This window comes from Bufo gargarizans, chromosome 9 (genome assembly GCF_014858855.1).
Source record: "Bufo gargarizans isolate SCDJY-AF-19 chromosome 9, ASM1485885v1, whole genome shotgun sequence".
Lineage (NCBI taxonomy): Eukaryota > Metazoa > Chordata > Amphibia > Anura > Bufonidae > Bufo > Bufo gargarizans.
Genome location: NC_058088.1, coordinates 144,789,525 through 144,804,304, shown reverse-complemented (window position 1 = coordinate 144,804,304; position 14,780 = coordinate 144,789,525). Strand labels below are relative to the sequence as shown.

General features: G+C 44.5%; 1 protein-coding gene across 1 annotated transcript in view; it reads right to left on the bottom strand.

Annotated features, from left to right (window-relative positions):
• Nucleotides 1-2,947: 2,947 nt before the first annotated feature.
• Nucleotides 2,948-14,780, bottom strand: part of DNAAF6 (dynein axonemal assembly factor 6) — a 61,021-nt gene continuing 49,188 nt past the window's right edge. The window contains exons 7-8 of the mRNA XM_044305472.1: nt 5,805-5,890; nt 2,948-3,208 (exon numbers count right to left, since the gene is read on the bottom strand). Of these exons, the coding sequence (XP_044161407.1) occupies nt 3,085-3,208; nt 5,805-5,890 (210 nt within the window). The 3' untranslated portion in view covers nt 2,948-3,084. The remainder of the gene's footprint in view (nt 3,209-5,804; nt 5,891-14,780) is intronic.

Sequence of the window (14,780 nt, the reverse complement as noted above, 5' to 3'; positions counted from 1 at the left end):
GCCACTCGGCCACCTCTAAACTCCTGTCGCTCTCTTCCTCCTTCGGCCTATCACAGTGGTCTTCAGCTCCCACCCACAGAGATGGTCACACTCTGGATCTGATCTTTACCCGCTTTTGCTCCCTATCTAACCTTTCTAACTCGCCTCTCCCCCTATCCGACCACAACCTACTCACCTTCTCTTCACTGGTCTCTTCTGTAGCCCCCCCGGTCCACACACCAGCACACCCCCGCAGGAACCTTAAACATCTCGACTTTCACTTGCTTTCTGACTCTCTTCTCCCACTCTCTACCATCTGTTGCCTCAAAGACCCAGAAGCTGCTACCACCCTATATAACACCACAATAAGTACAGCTCTGGACACTGTTGCCCCCCTCACACATAACAAAACCGGAAAATCAGCAGACAACCCTGGCACACCAACCTGACCAAGAAACTCAAAAAAGCTTCCAGGGCTGCTGAGCGGCGATGGAAAAAATCCCCTTCTAAAGATCATTTCACTGCATAAAAGCAATCCCTTCTCATATTCAAATCCTCACTCGCTGATGCAAAACAGGCCTACTTCTCATCTCTCATATCTTCCTTGTCACACAGCCCTAAACAACTTTTTAGCACTTTTAACTCCCTTCTCCGCCCCCCAGCGCCCCTACCCTCTCCACTCTTCTCAGCTGAGGACTTTGCCAAATATTTCAAACAAAAGATAGTCCACATCAGAGAAAGCTTTACTACACAGTCCCCACAGACCCTCTACACAACTGCTCGGTCCTCTCCCCCCAAAACCCGCTTCTCCACCATTACAGAAGAAAAACTCTCCACTCTACTCTCCAGATCACATATCACTGTGCACTTGACCCGATCCCATCCCACCTCATCCCTAACCTCACCGCAGTGTTTATCCCAGCCCTAACTCATGTCTTCAATCTATCACTAAACTCTGGTGTCTTCCCCTATGCTTTTAAACATGCTACCATTACACCCATCCTCAAAAAGCCTTCACTTGACCCATCTTCCTTGTCCAGTTATCGCCCCATATCACTTCTTTCGTATGCCTCAAAGCTACTTGAACAACATGTCCATTCAGAACTGTCCTCCCACCTCTCCTCCTGCTCCCTCTTTGACCGCCTACAATCTGGCTTCCGAACCCACCACTCGACCTAGACTGCCCTTACCAAAGTCACCAATGACCTACTGACAGCCAAAACCAAGAAACAATACTCTGTCCTCCTTCTCCTTGACCTGTCCTCTGCCTTCGACACTGTTGACCACTCCCTTCTGTTGCAAACTCTCTCATCTCTTGGCATCACTGACCTGGCTCTCTCCTGGATCACATCATACCTCACAGACCGGACGTTTAGCGTCTCCCACTCCCGCACCACCTCCTCGTCTCATGCCCTCTCTGTTGGTGTCCCGCAAGGCTCTGTCCTAGGACCCCTGCTCTTCTCAATCTACACTTTTGGCCTGGGACAGCTCATAGAGTCCCATGGCTTTCAGTATCACTCCTATGCTGATGACACACAAATATACCTCTCAGGTCCAGACATCACCACCTTACTATCAAGAATCCCACAATGTCTATCTTCTATATCATACCTCTTCGCCTCTCGCTTTCTTAAACTTAACATGGATAAGACAGAATTCATAATCTTTCCCCCATCTTGTTCAACCCCCCCAACAGACCTATCTATCACGATCAATGGCTGCACATTATCCCCAGTCAACAAAGCCTGCTGCCTTGGAGTGACCTTAGATTCTGCCCTTTCCTTCCGACCGCACATCCAAGCCCTTTCCACCACCTGCCGCCTCCAACTCAAAAACATCTCCCGCATCCGTGCTTTCCTTAACTTTGAATCTGCAAAAATGCTCGTACATGCCCTCATTATCTCACGCCTAGACTACTGCAACATTCTCCTCTGTGGCCTTCCATCTAGCACTCTTGCACCCCTCCAATCTATCCTCAACTCTGCTGCCCGACTAATCCACCTCTCACCTTATTACTCCTCTGCCTCTCCCCTCTGCCAATCCCTTCACTGGCTCCCCATTGCCCAACGAATCCACTTCAAAGTACTAAAAAACACATACAAGGCCGTCCATAACTTGTCCCCTCCCTACATCTCTGAGCTACTTTCCCGATACATCCCCACACGCACTCTCCGATCCTCACAAGACCTCCTTCTCTCCTCTCCTTTTATCGCCTCTTCCCACAATCGACTCCAAGATTTCTCCCGTGCATCCCCCATACTCTGGAACTCGCTACCCCAACATATCAGACTCTCACCTACAGTGGAATCCTTCAAAAGAAACCTGAAAACCCACCTCTTCAGACAAGCCTACAACCAGTGACCCTGCTGCCTCTTTACCGCCATGACCAACTTAACCCGCACCTACTGTGTCCTTCTCCCATACCATGTAGATTGTAAGCCCTCACGGACAGCTCTCTCCTTCTGTACCAGTTTGTAACTCATCTTGTTCATGATTAGTGCAATTGTCTGTGTTATGTATGTGCACCGCTTAGCATATGTACAGCGCTATGGAATGAATGGCGCTTAAATAACAAATAATAATAATATTCTACCTAAATTATTAAGAAACATCTGCCTCGTAATGAATTAGGTGCACCTTACTCCGGCACAAGGACAACAAGACTGGTGTATAGGAAAACCAGTCTTAAAAAATCTCCCCCAGTGTGTGGACACAAAATCGTTTTTTTTTTTTATTCCTGTTTATGACAGCCTTAATATCAGGCTCATAGCAATGAACAGAGAAACTTACTTTCTGTCAACAAACAAGATTCTGGGTCATTTGGAGAGTAAGAGTGTTGGCCATATGATACATCTCAGGACCTGAGCAAAGTACATAACTCACAAATACAGACCTTCACTTCAATTTACATAATGTACCTTACTAACGGTTAAGAGAATAAAAAGGCTTGCAAGAGTGCTTCTCTGACCTCAATTAGGTATTTTATTATTATTACAGTTTACAGTAACACAAAAACATTAATGATTTTTCTACAATACTTTTAATAATGTGATAAACATATATTGAGTTTAAAACTGTTATATAAAACAACAAATTATTAAGGAGTCATGAAAAGCTGAAAAAGTCCCTGGCCAAAGAGAGAGTCACTTCCAGAGTTTCTGTGTCCACTTTAAACTGTGCCTTCCCAGTGTTTTCATTTATAGGATGGGGAAGGTGTAATCCCAGTTTACTAGGGAGAGACAAAAAAACAAACATTACAGTAAAAGTACGGTACATTTTTATTTTGTTAAATAATATCTGGTGTGTCCCATTGCTACAGCCTGGAATAGATGATAATTACTCTTACCCGTAAGAGAAGAGAAGAAATGCTTTACAAAAATAATATATCATCACTAAACATATGTCAATATAAATCATACAGGTAAGTCAGTAGAATAAAAACTTATATAACAACAAAGAAAGGGAAAAAGGGAGGGAAATACCCAGTGTCATTGTGGAGGCTAAAGGAAATCAAATTACCGGTTAGAGTAATTATCATCTTTCCCTAACGCCTCTATAACGGCACTGCTAGGAGGAATTTCAGAGTAGATAAATATTTCGGGACCACAGCCAAAAGGACTTTTCATCCGAACAAGAGATCCTGGTTAGCCATGACATCAAGCTTATAGTCTCTAAAGAATGTCATCAGATTAGACTATGTGGCGGCCCTGCAGATTTGACTTTCAGCCCAAGAGGTGGACGCGGCCCGTGTTGAATGGGCTTTTCGAGATTAAATAGCCAGTCTAGAGAAGTCTCTACCAGTATTTAGAGGTGAAATAAGAGGTTTTGAGATGAGTCTGCGGCAATCAGTAGGTCTTTATAAGGGATTACTAGAATCCCTTTCAGATGAAGAAATTTGACTATGTGTATATCTGCCATGACCTTTGTGAAAATCTGAGGTGAGAGAACGAATAGTAGGACTTGGTATTGAAAATGGCAAAGAATGCTTTTCATGTAAATAGCAAACTTCAGGAATTTCTGATAATCTTTGTAAATTGGCACATGGTAATAGGCGTCTGCTAGATCGAGTGTTACCATATAATCCTGGCTCAGGAGATTTATTGCAGATCTTATTGACTCCATCTTGATTTTTTTGTAACAGATGAAGTGGTTCTTAAATTGATAATGGCTCTGAATGTCCCATTTTTTTATGAGGAATCTTTCTTATCTGCTGGGACACTTATAATGACTTCGTTTTTAAGTAGGGTTGCTATTTCTGATTCTAGTGCTATCTGTTTAAGCGAATGAGAAATTGTCCTGTTTACCATGAATCTTTTTTGGGGTAGGAGAACAAAACTCTATTTTGTAACCTGAGAGAATGAATCTAATACCCAGGGGGAGGAGATTATGGACTCCCAGTCCTGATAAAACTTTGTGAGCCTGCCTCCCACAATACCTATGACGTTTTTTTGGAAGAGGACTCTGGGTTAAAGAGAAACTCTCTTCCTCTGCCCCTAGAAAATTGCCATCTCCCAGAAGATTCCCTGCTTACTTCTGTTTTGGGAACAAAAATGTTTTCTTTGTTGAAAGTAATGTGATTCAGAAATGAGTTTTCCTGTCCGAGGCTTTTTTAATATATCATCCAGTGCAGACCCAAAGAGTCTATCTCGCTCACAGGGTATGGAGACGGCTCTTTGAGCCTGAATCACCGGACCAAGAACATAACCAGATATCTCTATAAGTGGCATTAGATAAAGCCGTGGATCAGCCAGGAAATTTGAGGCCCGCTTCAAAACTGGAAGTAAGGAAAATATTTCCTCATGGGGGGTTCCAGCCGCTAAATGATTTTCAAGCTGACTAATCAAAACAGATAAGGATCTGGCCGTACAAGTTGTGTCTATTGCCGGTCTGAACATAGCTGTCCCTGTTTCCCTTTGAAGATCTCAGCCGGAATCCTGTGCGTGGTGGCGTATGGCGTCATCACGCCTGGCAACGCGATGACGTAATGTATGAACGCAGCATCTGAGGGTTACAATGATGGGGAGCGGCGCTATCGCAGCTCCCTATTATTGCAACTGCTACTTACAAACAAATGTGCTTTGTAATGAAGTAATTTGTTACAAAGCAATTATTTTTCTAAAATTCGACAAAGCAGCTGAATCAAATTTCCTAATACTTCGCTCGTCTCTACCCATCACCAAACACCCGGGTGGTGAAAAATAGGGACCATAGGGAATATCAAACCCACTAACCCTATTACCACTGGAGGAGATCTCGTATCAGGCTAAGGGCTTTTGAGGGAACAGCATACCATCGTGGAGCCTCTCCAGTATCGGCGATGGACATCCTGTTTGATTGAAGAAAGGACTACACTTGCCATGATGTAGGGACTCTATTTTTAAATCCCCAGCAGCGTGCCCTTACTGGCTCCGCCCCACCCCCCCTTCCCGCTCCGGCCACCCGAAGCACTGCCTGTGCTGTCAGTGCGATACTGGAAGCACGTCACCACCTGGTACGCACTGGAAGCGATGAGGTGGAGTGTATCACGGGAATCGTCCTTCCCACACCCGAAGCCTCGGTCCCCTACTCAGCCCTCCCATGAAGAGGTCGGTCCAGGCTGAGTGATTAATGCCAAAGTACTGGTGGAGGCTTCCACACATCCTGAAGGACAGGAAACAACAACTGAAGAAGGTAGGAGGAGGTGACGTTTTATTTGGGCTTCTGCTGTTGTTTCCTGTCCTTGGGAGGAGACATTATCCTTCTAGCAGTGCCGTTGGGGAGGAGTTAGGGAAAATCAAGTATATTGATTGTTTGTCAAGAATACATTCTTCACATGGAATACTTACTATTTTGGAGTACGAAGATCTATGAACTTTCTCCTTATATCAAGTGACAGATCAGAGGCTTTTGTGTTAGGGAGCTGGATTTTAACCTGGTGAAAAAAACAAAAACAAATAAAGAACCAACACCTTTTTTACAGAAGTCAAGCACAAAGAGTCATTTGAAAATACTGTTGTCAATGTTGCTGGTCTAAATGCAGATGAAAGGAAAGGCTTCTTCTGCAATGTCTTTTCACCATCCTACTTCCAGTTTATAAGGTGCAAACTTCTCATTCTTATACTCATGGTTTGATATTGAAAAATGTTTCATTAAGGGGGTTGTCCTATTTCTTTATATTGATGGATTATCTTCAGGACAGGTCATCAATATCAGAGCAAGTGGGGGGCCGACACCTGGCATTCTTGCCGATCAGCTGTTTGAAGAGGAAGCAGCACTGGTAAGAGCGCTGCCTTCTCGTCATTGTTCCCCTGCTTGCTGTCACAACAGGTGTAATTACAGCTACGCCGCCCCATCCACTTCTGTTGAATGGCTCCTTCCAATTCAAGTGAGCTTTCTCTTCAAACAGCTAATCAGAGGGGGTGACAGGAGTCATCTCCCCGTCCATCTGATATTGATGATATTATTATTATTTAATGTTTATTTTATAATTTATAATTTAATATTATTATGTAAAATTATCGAACAGTTTAAAAAAAAATAACATGCATCCACTAATACTCAAGTGCGACAATGCAATATTTTTGCAGTGACGTATGAAACCTCTATTCATGTAGAAGATGTGATGCAGCTAATGCCTTTTCTAACATGGTTAAAATTTGCATTACTTATGTGAAATGCATTTGCTGTTGTATCTACCCCTGATCTTGAGGCAATGTACAAGGTGTTCAGTAACACAGCTATGATAATGGTCTTATGATTTAAATATTATTATTATAATTATTATTATTGCAGTAAAAGTATGAGAACTGGACAGATACTGACGTGTGCTCGGCTTTTCTTGAAGATACCTAGCCACCATTATTTCTCCAAAAAAGTCCCCCCTGCCTTGTTCTGTCACATGAAGAAGAACATGCTCCGCTGCTTGCAATTGGCACTGACAAGGCGCACACCACTGTCGACACCTGGAGCAGCTGTTACAGGCGGGGACAGTACGTGCCTTTCACAGCCCTGGTTCCCACACCATGTGCTTACAATCTTCTCAATGGATACCCTCCTGTTTGTGACAAAAACAGGGAAGAACATTGCTTCCACTAGTGTAAAGTGAAGTGTTCAATGAAGGAAAGAAAATGGTTTGCACTCTGACATACCAATGTCCAGAGGTCGCAATAACGCCTGTACAAGCGTCATAGATGCATGTACAGACAATATTCGTTTCATGCATATCTCTACGCATTAGACTTTCTTCTGGAATGATGTATCATCGCAGCATTTTTGTTCAGTTAATGCCGCCCGCACCATTAATCCAGGTGGAGGCAGCAGGAACGGATACAGAGCACCGGATCACTGCAGGAGTCGGCACTCTCCACACTAGTATTAATACATTGACAATCCCTCAGGCAGCTGCTCCCAGCCAATCCCAGAGCTTCTCTCATATACACCTCATGTGAGAGCAGCCATAACAGGCCTGCTGATGGGCTACTGGTAAGACATATGCTGATTGGCTATAAATGGATTGGGGCGGGGCTTAGTGCAGCCGGGAAGTGTCATGTTTTCAGGTTAGTGTGGCTTGCTGTGCACTTACTTGTCCATTACTCAAAGCTGGTGACCACCTGCAGTGCACTGCCCTAAAAAATTAACTAAGGCTACTTTCACACTGGCGTTTTGAATTCCGTTTGTGAGATCGGTTCAGGAATCTCACAAGCGGCCCCAAAACGGATCAGTTTAGCCCCAATGCATTCTGAATGGATAAGGATCCGTTCAGAATGCATCAGTTTGGCTCCGCTCTGGAGGCGGACACCAAAACGCTGGTGATGTGGAGCCAAACGGATCCGTCCTGACTTACAATGTAAGTCAATGAGGACGGATCCGTTTTCACTGACACAATATGGTGCAGTTGAAAATGGATCCGTTTTGACTTAGACTTTGCAAACGGATCTGTTCTGAACGGATACAAGCGTTTGCATTATAGGTGCGGATCCGTCTGTGCAGATACCAGAAACGCAGGTGTGAAAGTAGCCTTAGGCACTCCTTCAGTTTTGTTTAAAGTATTGTGTTGAGTTTCAAAAATCATCACAATACTTTTAACATGCTAGTAATATCACACTGTGAACGTTATAAATTTAAAGGGAAAAAAGCTGTGGTGGAACTGCTTTTTTCCCATTACCACCCCAAAAAGGATAATACAAAATTAATAAGTTATGTGTTCCCAAAAATGATGTCACTAAAAAGTACAGTTAACCCCACAAAAAACAAGCCCTCATATGGCTAAATCGACAGAAAAATAAAATAAAAGTTATGGCCAGCGGAAAAAACAATCACTCAGTCTTATTTCATAAATACACCTCAAAACTGCTAAGAGGAGTATTATTACTCCTCCAGAAAAAATGTAGAGCGACCTCTCTCAATGTCGCTCTAGTGCTCAATGATAGGGACATTTTCCACGTATAATGTCCACAAACTGCAAGGCACTCAGATTATAAATGTAATCTATACTACAATTTTATTAATCCATCCAGTTACATAAATTGGAACTAGGAAAAAATATACAGTATGTGCAGACGTATCAGACATCAAAAAGAGCAACGATATTAATATTAAATACAATGAAAGGGTGTCCACAAGTAGGTACTCCTAGTTTAAAGGGACTCTGTCACCAGTTTCTAACCCCCCCTTTTATAACTATTGTTCTCTCCATGGTGCCCTTGTCATTACAAAGCTGTTGTTATAAGATAAATCTGCCGTCTAGTTTTGATAAAAATCGCTTTTATCTAACCTGTCAATCTTCTGGATAAGGTGCCCAGGGCGTTTATGAAGGTCTGAATCTGCCGCTCTCCGCCGCCGCCGTTGGTGCCCAGCTCCTCCCCTGATCCTTTCAGCGCCACCTGGATGTAATGAAATCCGCCTCCGGCTCTCCTCAGTGCCCCCTCCTCCTTTTCAAAGATCCCGCGCGTGCGCACAGGCCTGTGCCTGATGCGCCCGTGCGGACTTTTAGATTCTGCCTCGTTGAGCGAAGTGCGCATGCGCGCGCACGTGCGCGAACATGCGCGCGCACGTGCGCGAACATGCGCGAATGCGCGAACGCGCACGCGCTTCGCTCAACGAGGCAGAATCTAAAAGTCCGCACGGGCGCATCAGGCACAGGCCTGTGCGCACGCGCGGGATCTTTGAAAAGGAGGAGGGGGCACTGAGGAGAGCCGGAGGCGGATTTCATTACATCCAGGTGGCGCTGAAAGGATCAGGGGAGGAGCTGGGCACCAACGGCGGCGGCGGAGAGCGGCAGATTCAGACCTTCATAAACGCCCTGGGCACCTTATCCAGAAGATTGACAGGTTAGATAAAAGCGATTTTTATCAAAACTAGACGGCGGATTTATCTTATAACAACAGCTTTGTAATGACAAGGGCACCATGGAGAGAACAATAGTTTTAAAAGGGGGGGTTAGAAACTGGTGACAGAGTCCCTTTAAGTTCCGGTGGTTTACATGTAGTTTATCAATAATATTAAGAATCCAACTGTCGTATCTTGGCCGAATGAAAAGGTCAATTATTGGAGAGATAAAGGTAGGTCAATAATTATGTGTAGTGTTGAGTGAATGAAAGTCTTGATTTTCTGCTGAATTTCCTCATGCTTCATGGTAGCGAATTGATTTTGCCTCCTCCGTTTGAGCTCGAAGAGCCGGCCACCACATCTTGAAGATCTCGCCATGCAAGGTTTTGCGCTAGATCTTCAATGAAGATGGCTGCGGCCGGCTCTTCGCGATCAAACGGAGGAGGTAAGTATGATTTCTTTTCTGTTTGTTTCACACTGTATTATTACTGTCAGGTGCTGCAATCAACTATGAATGCCGCATCTGAGGGGTACAATGACGGGCGGTGGTGTAATCGCAGCTCCCTGTCATTGCATACACTACTTACAAAGAAGCACTTCCTTGTAGAAAAAATATGTATAAATGACAGCTGTCAAAGCACAGCTGGGTAGAGGCTAAAAATGCCTGCTTCGGCTCACAACAGACGGACTTCGAGTATTTTGAGAATTCTTCTTTTTATTTTTAATCAATAATACGTGTTTTGGGGGAAACCAAGGCTCCCTTCAAATCAATAAAACAGTGCATTTTGGGGAAACCAAGGCGCCCCTCCTCCCGAAACGCATTGTTTTATTGCTTAAAAATAAAAATAATTCTCAAAACCTCGAAGTCCATCTGCGACGGGTCTCTCATGCGCCAAAACAGGCATTTTTAACCTCTACTTGAATATCTCCTTGTGGGATTGGGCACCTCTATCCAAAGGACACGTTTCCTGCAGCAGCACACCCGACGACGATACATCCTATTCTAACAAGCCTTCAATAGCACAACCCTCTAAGATGAGCCTCCATTTTGCACTCTACATATTTTATCAAACTGTGTAGAACTTACTGCCCTATTGTGCTCTCTTTTCTGGTTTCCCTATATCCAGGCCCGCCCGCTTTTCCACAAAGCATAGTTGGGGACTTACTATATACGGATGGTCTAAAGAACATGAGGCAGATGAGCTGTACGAGTCAGACAGTGTAGGTGCAGCGATGCTAGATGGCGGTGTTCCTAAGCGTGGACTACGCATGTTAGAATTTAGTAGGCGTACTGAAGCTGTATGAAAGGGCTCCGCCTGTATATTAGTGCCTCTGTCTAGACTGCGCATGCGTACTGACGTAATGCAGTAACAGAAACTCCAAGAGCCAAGCGGTGCATGCACGATAGGCTCTCCTGACCTCGGCTGCCTATGGGCGGATTCGTAGAGAAAACAAGTGTGCTAGTATGGAAGACCGCAGGATGGTACTGGCTCTAAGATATGCCTGTCATGTTGCAACAAGTGTATTCATTGTGTAAAAATATAGCTGTGCCATTACTAAACTAGTGAAAAGCTTGTGGGTGGCACTAGAAGGAAAGACTGAGGATAGAAATAAATAACAAGGGGGCAAATAAAGGTGATGAGGCAAGCAAGAGCGCATATAGACTAAATACGTATAGTATACCAAAACTTGTGTTGAGATAGGGGTACAGAATGAGGGACATAACCTGACAATTTAAAAAGTTATAGGAAATAACTTTCACTCAGTATATTAATGATGATGTTAATACATAAGGTAAGAAAGACGTAAAGTGAAATTATAAGGGTTATAAGGGTACAGTAATCTATAAAAGAAAAACTAAATTGCAGTTTAATCATGTATGGAGCAAGTGTTTTGAGTTCATGGATTCAATAGGTTTCACATCTTTTGAGAATCTGAGTCCACGTTTTTGCATCAATCAGTAGATTTATGTTTTGCAATGCTGTCTCGCTCACATTGGGAGGTTTCTCCTGCATATAAAGGACCGCATGGACATTTGATAAGGTATATTACAAATGAGGTAGTACATGTGAAGAAACTTTTGCCGCCATAAGGCCTCTTATGCAGACCCTTTTTCCCTAATTGATGATGGAAAACACCCTGGGACGGCAAATTCCGGTTTATATGGAAGAGATATTAGGGACTCTGCACCTAGAAAATCAGAGACCTCTCGCCAGTAGGTTTGCATACTTGGACAAGTCTATATCATATGGATATAGTCAGCGGACTCTTCTCTGCATTTCCAACATTTTGATTCTCGTTCTTTGTAGATCTTACTAAGCAACATTGGAGTCAGATTTATTCTATGAATGATATTAAAATAAATAATCCTAAAATTGCTAGATATTGTTGTCTTTTTTATATGTTACCCCATTCTATTGTGTTTGATCCTATATCCTTTGTCCATTTTTCCTCACTATTAAACTTTAATGTTTTCCCCAGTCCCTTCCTTATTACCCTCTACACCTGAGAGATGGTCACCCTTGTTGTCGTGTTTGTGACAAAAATCTATAAATTCATGTTTTATTGTAGTAAAATATTCCCTATTTTGTGTAGCTTCAAACGTGTGTTTTAATTGGTGATACCGGTATTGGCTCTATATGTACCGTCACCAGGTTATCTCTCTGATTTTTTGGACGCCTATAACACATCATAATGGTGTTTTGAAATTCCGTAACTCAAAGATATGCCTTAACGAGTATTGGCTAGTGTTTATGTATTATCTGGCGTAGTTCAGAAATAAATGGATGATAAGTGATAACCAGGGCGAGTGTTAGGGGGTGAAACTGGGCAACTTCCCAGGGCCCCCATCGTCTAAGGGGTCCCCTAATCAAGTACTGCTGTTCAACTGAACGCCCGTGGAAGCAAATGGGCGGAAAGCTGAAAAGCTGCACTCTAAAATGCAGTGTAAGGTCCCCTCCTGAAAATATAAAAAAAAACATTATCACAGGACTGCTCTGCAAACTGACAGCTCCTGGCACCAGTAGCGCCCTTCTACTGGAGCTGTAAGACCTGCAGGAGGTGGAGCTCAGCAGAAAAGAGGTGATGAAGGACCTGCAATGACCTCACCCTCATATGACAAGAACAGGAGGCGAAGCTCAGCAGTGCAGTGAGGTAATGAGAAGACCAGTGATGATAGCATTGGAAGAAGTAAAGGATGGATTCAATGTAAGAGCCAGAGAAATGCTCGAAGTTGAAGCCCTCTCCTCTTATACCTCCTGTTGTTATGTAATATCAGAGTACATTACAAGAGAAGGTATAAGAGGAGAGAACTAAAAATCCCAGCATGTCCAGCCTGTTATGTAATATCAGAGTACATTACAAGAGGAGATATAAGAGGAGAGAATTACAACTCTCAGCATGTCCAGGTTATTATTATGTAATATCAGGATACATTACAACACCGTGGACTTGCTGGGAGTTTTAGTTCTCGCCTCTTATAATGTACTCTGATATTAAATAATAATGGCCTAGACATGCTGGGAGTCATAGTCCTCTCCTGTTATACCTCCTTATGTAATGTGCTCTGGGGGCACCAGGAAAGAGGGGAAGGAGATCATTGTATATATTATACCTGGCACTACAGGGGAGAAATGGAGGAACATTATATATACCGCCACTATGGGGGGTGGAGGAGCATTATATACTGGCACTATGGGGGAACATTATATATATATATATTGTGGGGTTTCGCTCTGGTAAACAGGATTAGCGGACGCAGTATAGAGGCAACAACAAGTTTGGCTACCGTCATGGATCTGCACAAACGCATCTATTCAGATAATACAACCGCATGCATCCGTTCAGAACAGATCCGTTTGTATTATCTTTAACATAGCCAAAACGGATCCATCTTGAACACCATTGAAAGTAAATGGGGGACGGATCTGTTTTCTATTGTGCCATATTGTGTCAGTGAAAACGGATCCGAAACCAAAATGCCAGTGTGAAAGTAGCCTAAACTAAAAGTTTTGTAGGGAGAGAAACCATTGGGTGACCCGGGCATTTCTGTCCTTGGCCAGGCTTATCCCCTTGAGAGGGAAGTGGTCAGTCACTAGGTGGAATTTTCTCCCCAATAAATAATAGCGGAGAGATTCAAGTGCCCACTTGATAGCCAGGCACTCTCTCTCCCCTATACTATACTGGGTCTCAGCTGGGGTGAGCTTAAAGCTGAGGAAGACAACGGGATGCTCCTCCCCGATATGGCTTGTTGCCGAGCCTCGGGTACCTGGTATGGTTTTAATCTGACTTTTGCCCGAGGCTCAGTGACAATGTCATGCTGGATTATAGAAGTGCATCCAGGGAGGTCCGAGAACATGCTGGGCCAGTAAAATCGCTGTAGAATATCATTGTGAGTTTTCTGCAGCCCCAGATGATCCCCGAGAACGTGTTGGTGGGCTAGATCTAACACAAGCTTGCGCTAAGCCTTGGGGACCACCAACTGTTCAATAGGCTCACCCTGTAGTTGGTTTACCCAATACAACATATCCTGATGAATCACAAAACGGGGAAACACTGACTCTGCCCCAGATTGTTGTGGTTCACCATCTACTATTAACACATATTTCCAGGCGCGGGATAGGGTTGGGCGGTACCAAAATAATCCCCGGAGACATTGAGGTCTGACAATTCAGGACCTGGGGGCAAGTCCTCCATGTCTCCCACCATTACACTTAGCGGGGTTGTCTCCCCCTCTTCCACCGAAGTGGCAGTCACCCCTACCGCTGGCCTTTCGGTCTCAGGTTCCCAGGGTTCTGGTCTCCCCCCTGAGCCGGGCCACTCTGCTAGGGTTACCCCTGTCTCATGGGTATCAGTCACTCTCATAGCATGCCACAGTGCCAGGAAGCCCGGGAAGTCTCTCCCTATTATGAGTTCATAATGTAGATTTATGGCGAGAACCACCTCGTGGGTCCATCTAGTGGCCACCCTGGTTAGAGACACCAGCGCGGTGGGGTAGTCTTTTAGTCTACGTGGATGCACATCACCGGCACATCACCGGCACATCCAGCAGAGCCTCCACCGGAGTGTCTTCCACTTCCACCTGGCACAATTGATCTAGAGACTCTGGGGTACCTGTTGCACACAGCCTCCTGGCATATAGCGACTGACGGTAGCCATAGTTAGTGTCCATAGGCTCAACCCGATGAGGCCAGGCTCCTGATTCCGCCAGCAAGCTATCGGAGCCAGGTCCGCCATGGGTACATCCCGGTGGGTTTTATTGGCTCAAATCTCCGAGTCTGGGGTGGAGATTTCCGGGGTTTGCCGACCCCCCTCCTGACAGAACCCTCCTTTAGATTCTTGGTAGCTTCATAGTGTTCCACCAGGTCCACCATCTCAAGGGCATTGTCAGGAGATACCTGACCGATCCAGTGCTGGAGAGGGTACGGCAAAGCCCTCCAGAACATGTTGGCTAACAGACGATCCAGCATAGCAGTGGGACTCAGCACATCAGGTTG